Source organism: Salvelinus fontinalis, chromosome 37, assembly GCF_029448725.1.
Source record: "Salvelinus fontinalis isolate EN_2023a chromosome 37, ASM2944872v1, whole genome shotgun sequence".
NCBI lineage: Eukaryota > Metazoa > Chordata > Actinopteri > Salmoniformes > Salmonidae > Salvelinus > Salvelinus fontinalis.
Genome location: NC_074701.1, coordinates 5,012,680 through 5,018,963, shown reverse-complemented (window position 1 = coordinate 5,018,963; position 6,284 = coordinate 5,012,680). Strand labels below are relative to the sequence as shown.

Below are 6,284 nucleotides of genomic sequence, written 5' to 3'. Positions count from 1 at the left end.
GCCCTCTTCACGACTGTCTTGGTGTGCTTGGACCATGTTAGTTTGTTGGTGATGTTGACGCCAAGGAACTTGAAGCTCTCAACCTGCTCCACTACAGCCCCATTGATGAAAATCCTCCTTTTCCTGTAGTTCACAATCATCTCCTTTGTCTTGATCACGTTGAGGGAGAGGTTGTTGTCCTGGCACCACACTGCCAGGTCTCTGACCTCCTCCCTATAGGCTGTCTCATTGTTGTCGGTGATCAGGCCTACCACTGTTGTGTCATCAGCAAAACTTAATGATGGTGTTGGAGTCATGCCTGGCCATGCAGTCATGAGTGAACAGGGAGTACAGGATCCAGTTGCAGGGTGTTTAGTCCCAGGGTCACATACATTATCAATGTTATCCAGAGACTAATGCAGTTATGATATGCATACATTATCTTGTTATGAAAGATAACAGTTGATAAATAATGATACCGAACAATTGCTTTTGTAGTACTTCATATGCTGCAAAGTGCTTGGCATTGTAAAGGGGGCCAATCCACATCAGCCTTGATGTGCAGCCCCTACCTTCGTTGAGGGTTAAGGTTAGGATTAAGGTAAGGGGAAGTCATAAAAAAGTTGTTACATCGCTAAATTTGTTGGCGCCTAAATATGTTGACTTCTTTGTACTGCTCAGCAGCCATTTTGCGGTAGTTAAGTTCATAGTTAAGTTCATCATCATATACCCTGTTTATCGCCAAGGGTGAGTCAAAAACCGGAGTCGATTTGCCCACCATTTTCTTCCACAGTCTTTTATTTGTAAATAATAAAAATGAACTCTTGAATATAAAACATACACATCAGTAGAGCCACATCTGTTATACAAACAAGAAATGTTGAAGTGAATACTTCTTTTCTAGATATCGTGTTTTGAGTGGAAACTCATGGACTGTAAACAATCAGTATCGTGGAGTAATACCGACAAAGGAAAGGGCACTGGGCCGCACCGCAAGACGTTCAACTAAAACGTCAGCAAACAAAATCTTTATGGGTTTTAAGTCCAAACCATGATAAAATACGGGGATTAAAGTTTTGCGGTTAAAGAAACAAGGTGGCATGTGTTGCAAATAGTCATGTTGGTTTTGGCTGCTATGAGGAGAAACTGAAAGGTCTGTTGGCTCCCCCTTGTGGTTGGGCACCGCTCAGCGGCTCTCAAAGCACAGGGCAAGGGGCTCACATCTGTTTCCATAGGACTAGGAATGTTTGGATCGTTTTGTGTGTGTAAATATCGTCCCCCTGACTCATATTTACAACGTGTGTGTGTGTGTTTATAGGTGATAGGTGTATAGTCAGATACACTCATTTGATAATCATATATATCTATATCTTTTATCATTTATGTCATAATTATACTTCATATACATTAATCTCTGTTTTTATACACACATTCTCTACCTAGCCCCACTGCCAAAGACTATAGTTAAAACACCTAGCTCCTCAGATAGTCAGTTTGCTCAGTACTACGATACAGCACTGCTCTCCAAAGGGTTCAAAAGGAACACAAGAAAATAAAAAAGTATTTTGGAGACTTCCTAATATGGATATTCATACGCAGAGTGGGGGTGTGGCCTGGGCGGAGCTTATTCCCCCGGTGTCCGCCCTTGGATGGCGGATGGCTTTTCTGTTTGTATTCATATTCAGTACGAGCAAACTGTACAAGTACATGCAACATACAAGCTGGCCTAAAGTATGTGGAACTAACACACATTTAGTCTAGTCTCTTTTTAAGTAATTCGTCTGGCTTTTGTTTTACAAAAAAATGTGCATGCAGCTTGGGCCGGGGTCCCGAGTCATGCTGCGCCCGCCACACTCGCGGGGGGTGACGAGACCTCTGCTGGTCTGCAGACCACCATCACTCGAAACCAAATATGCACACAGGGAGTCTGCACCACATTCTCAACATTCTCAACTCTAGGCAAACTCTAGATACCATTCTCAACTCTAGGCAAATAGAATAAAATAGATCTAACCATAATTTGGCCCTTTTTTTCTCTTTCGCAACCATTTGTTGTCTGAAAAATAATCAAGCTTTTGTGCTTGCTTTGATCTTAGAACAAGTATTGTTTTCACCTGTGCAGTCTCCCTCCCCTAACAGGTTGTGCAATCACGCCAATCCTCACAGATATAGCGACGCCATGACGACCTCAATGCTGAAACGCATTTTGATGGGCAGCTGTCGGCAGGGCGTCTTCAATCTTTTCCTTTTGTCTCCTGCACACTCTTTATGGCCTCACAATAACGTCTTCATTGATTGGCTACACCAAGCCTGGTCTGACATCCCTTGTGCCCCCTAACAGAGTGGGCTGCATGAATCCCTTCAATCTCAGGAGCACAAGCCATAACACACTCAACGGAGGGAGAGGAGGAATGGAGAAAGAGGGGACAGAAAAAGGGGATGTCAGAGAGAAGGAGGATGGATACATAAAAAGGAGGGATGAGAAATAGAAGAGGTGAGACTCAGGAGCAAGGCCCTAGCAGCCCAGAGAAAGGAGGGAAAACGGAAGGAGGGATGGCATGGGAAATGATTGTCTGACTCCAGCTAAACTTTGATTGGCTAGTTCTCTCTCTCCCTCTCTTTCTCTGTATATCTCTATCTCTCTCTCTGGCTTTGATTTGCTTAAGGTCTATCTTGGCCCTAGGGATGTGGTCATGCACTCTGGTCAGTTGTGGTCCATTGGTTGTTGTCCATTTGGGGTTGTGGTTGCGTTGTGGTCACTAAGAGCGCATACCAGCTGGTCCTGAGCTGTCCAGGGATGTCTGGGACGCCCGCCGCGTAAGCGAGGCTAAGGTAGGGTCCACCAATGAGGAAGGAGGAAACAATTTGTACCAGCCAATCACTGTGCTGGAGAGGTCCAGCTCCTCCAATAGGATCTGTGCAACTCCCATGAAGCATTTGTGATCCAGTCGCCCGTAGTCGCCCCAGACTATTATCTGTGGAGAGGGACAGAGATAAGACCAAGGACCCACACCTTCAAGCACACACGTACGCATCACACACACACGCACACAGACACAGACACACACACACACACACACACACACACACAAGCAGTACAAGTCCCCGGTGTTATTACCTGGAGGACTTTCCCCTGTGGGCTCTCCTCAAACAGCAGGGCCTGCTGGTAGAGTGGCTCCAGGGTTTTACGTGCAATCTTGGTTTTCTTTTTGGCTTTACAGGCTCCGTTATCCAGCAGGTAGGCCTTGACATAGGGTGCTGCAGAGACACAGTGGTGTGGGGGAGAAAGGTGAGCGAATGGAGAACAGACACACTTATCTGGGGATTTTGTGTGTGTGTGTGTGTGTTTGTGTGTGTACGTGTGTGTGGTACCTGGGAGTGATTTGGACCCTGGTTTGGGGGTAAGGCCACGTGCTCTAATCACCTCCACCTCTAGCTGGCCTTTTTTGTCCATCATTCCGATCTGAACATCTCCTGTAAACCATACACGGTATATCATCAGTGGTGTGTACTCAAGGGAATCTAGGCTTCCCCAAAAATGGTACCCCAAAAAATAAATAAAAACATATAAAATAATGTCTTTCATCTCCTTGTGTTTCATGAGGCTTAATGTAATGTATCTCACCGGAGAAAGCATCCGAGTGAGTGAAACAGCGCCCCTCTATCTCTGTATGTGTACCCCATCTATCTGATGTCGTCTGGTCAAAAAGAGTATGACATTGTTGCCGACCATAGCATTGAATGTAAGGGAAGCCAGAGAGCATTTGGCCTTCCTTGATAAAAAAATATATGAAATAATAGCCAATCAGCGTTGAGCTAAACTGAGTGAGCTCAATTGTGAATGGTCCTTACGCACCAAGGCAGTTTGGATTTGGCTTTACACCAATCACATCAGATTAAAAACAGTACGTCATTTACACAATTTCTTTTATTTTTGCATCTCGTTGTGTCACTGTCCTCCAGTGGCTAGCTAGCTAGCTAAAATCGTTTCTTTCCTAAATAGTGATGGATAGAGATATGGATTTAGACTTGTGGTTTTATTTAATTCTCTGTACTGGCCAATGATTATAGCAGTGATTCTGATCCAACCATTAATTCATACCTTGTTGTGCCCCTGGCCTGAGAGGATGGAAGTTCAATGTGTATCTAGATGTAGAAGGCTAACGTTAACTAGCTGGCCTGGCACATCATTGCCCATGAAGGGAATTTAAGTTAGCGAGCAAGCATTTTAGCCAGGTAGCCTAGGACAACAACAACTAAAATTGTGTACTGTATGACAGAGTGATGAAAGAGAGGAGGATGGCATTGGCGTTTCTCTACAAGTAGTGTGAGTCAACATGTTTTTTCTAATCACACACACACACACACACACACACACACACACACACACACACACACACACACACACACACACACACACACACACACACACACACACTAATCAGTACCATGGACAGCCACATCATATTTAGCTTATGTTTATTGAACTAAATTATTTTTGGTATCTTTTAGTTGTCACTGTATTAAACTAAGCAGAGGTGATTTGATGATGTTGAAGTTGAAGTGGTGCTGGAATAGTGGAGGGAGCTCTTGGTTTCTTTGTGACTTGTGGTAACTCTCTGTGGTTCTAAATCAATAGTTGTTTAGTGGTCCGAAAACATTAACTTGCTTGACCATGCTGTAGGTCATGTAACTGTTTGTTACATGCAATGTGCTTTGTGGACTTCACCGGACAGAGGTTGCTCTATAGTTTTGTGATGAAACAAATGTGTGGTTTAATTTATTCTGCCACTGTGTCTTCTTATTGTCTCGACCTTTAGGCCTATATATCACGGTGTCAAGGCATATGAACTAACAGGTTATAGAGCAAACAACGCAATTATCACAACACATACTGTAGGTTGTAATATGGCTTTTTTCCCCTGGCTTGGCTTCCTTAGCGATTTTACCCACGCATCACTACTGTCCATCATATCCCTTTGTGCCACTCACCCATGGCGGGTGTGGCTAATGTTTGCCGGCCCACCAGTTGGGCGGGGCCAAGGCCATCCAGGAAGTCACTGAACTGACTGTCAACCCCCAGCCTCATCCCCGAGAAGATTAGACTGGAACACACACAAACACACTGGGGTTAGACTACTGAAGATCAGAATAATGTTCGACCGGACAAGCATTGAAGTGAGAATGACACTACCACTACAGTCAAAGAGAGAGTGAGGCTAGAGATACTGACTTCCCCTCAGAGCTGTAGCTGTTCATGCTTCCGTCAGTGGAGTCTCTGCTGGCCTGGCGGTTCATGGCAGAGCGGGGGTACTCTACAGCCATGCCCACCTCTGTACTCCGCTGGATCTGAATTTTGTTCTTTTTCTTGCCCTTCTTTTTAGTATCCACCACCACTGCTTTTTATTACACACAACAGATACAACAGCAATACATTCATATTACCAACTGGTTTTTATATGGGTGCTGGATACAGTGCTTGTGTATGGTGGGGTATTGTTTGTATGGTCTGTCTGTGTTACCTTTCTGGGAGGTGAGCTGTGAGGTGCTGCAGCTGCGTCTGGAGGGCAGGCCCACAATGGCCACCACCCGTTGGCTGAGGCTGGAGCGCCGCTTCTTGCCCCCGCCCAATGCTGTATCTGATTGGCTGCCGTCCGTGTGCTCAATGCCATAGATCTCACCGCTCACACTGGTGCTCTTCAACATGCTGCGACCTGACGCACGCATCGCCTTGCTACACGCACACACACGCACGCACGCACGCACGCACACACACACATACACAGACAAAGAGACAGACAGACAAATACATTTTGTAGTCTTTACTGCAACACACAGGTGTGTGTGTGTGCGTGCGTATGTGTGTGGTTCTTTTTACTTGAAGCGTCCCCGGGGTCTCTCTGACTGGATGGATATGTAGCTGGTACTACTGATGCGGGAGGCACTGCTGGTGCGAGAGATGGCTGACACGTCGCTGACATCACTGTCTGAAGACTTGCGGGATACGTTCTCACAGCTGGTTCTCCTCTGGTCCTTATACAGCTAGAGAGAGAGGATTAGAGAGGGACAGAGGATGAGAGTATACACTGCTCAAAAAAATAAAGGGAACACTTAAAAAACACAATGTAACTCCAAGTCAATCACACTTCTGTGAAATCAAACTGTCCACTTAGGAAGCAACACTGATTGACAATAAATTTCACATGCTGTTGTGCAAATGGAATAGACAAAAGGTGGAAATTATAGGCAATTAGCAAGACACCCCCCAAAACAGGAGTGATTCTGCAGGTGGTGACCACAGACCA

General features: G+C 45.3%; 1 protein-coding gene across 1 annotated transcript in view; it reads right to left on the bottom strand.

The window, feature by feature from the left end:
• Positions 1-759: 759 nt before the first annotated feature.
• Positions 760-6,284, bottom strand: part of LOC129835904 (regulating synaptic membrane exocytosis protein 1-like) — an 84,889-nt gene continuing 79,364 nt past the window's right edge. The window contains exons 26-32 of the mRNA XM_055901610.1: positions 5,858-6,021; positions 5,502-5,713; positions 5,213-5,378; positions 4,972-5,084; positions 3,352-3,453; positions 3,098-3,237; positions 760-2,954 (exon numbers count right to left, since the gene is read on the bottom strand). Coding sequence (XP_055757585.1) covers positions 2,739-2,954; positions 3,098-3,237; positions 3,352-3,453; positions 4,972-5,084; positions 5,213-5,378; positions 5,502-5,713; positions 5,858-6,021 — 1,113 coding nt within the window. The 3' untranslated portion in view covers positions 760-2,738. The remainder of the gene's footprint in view (positions 2,955-3,097; positions 3,238-3,351; positions 3,454-4,971; positions 5,085-5,212; positions 5,379-5,501; positions 5,714-5,857; positions 6,022-6,284) is intronic.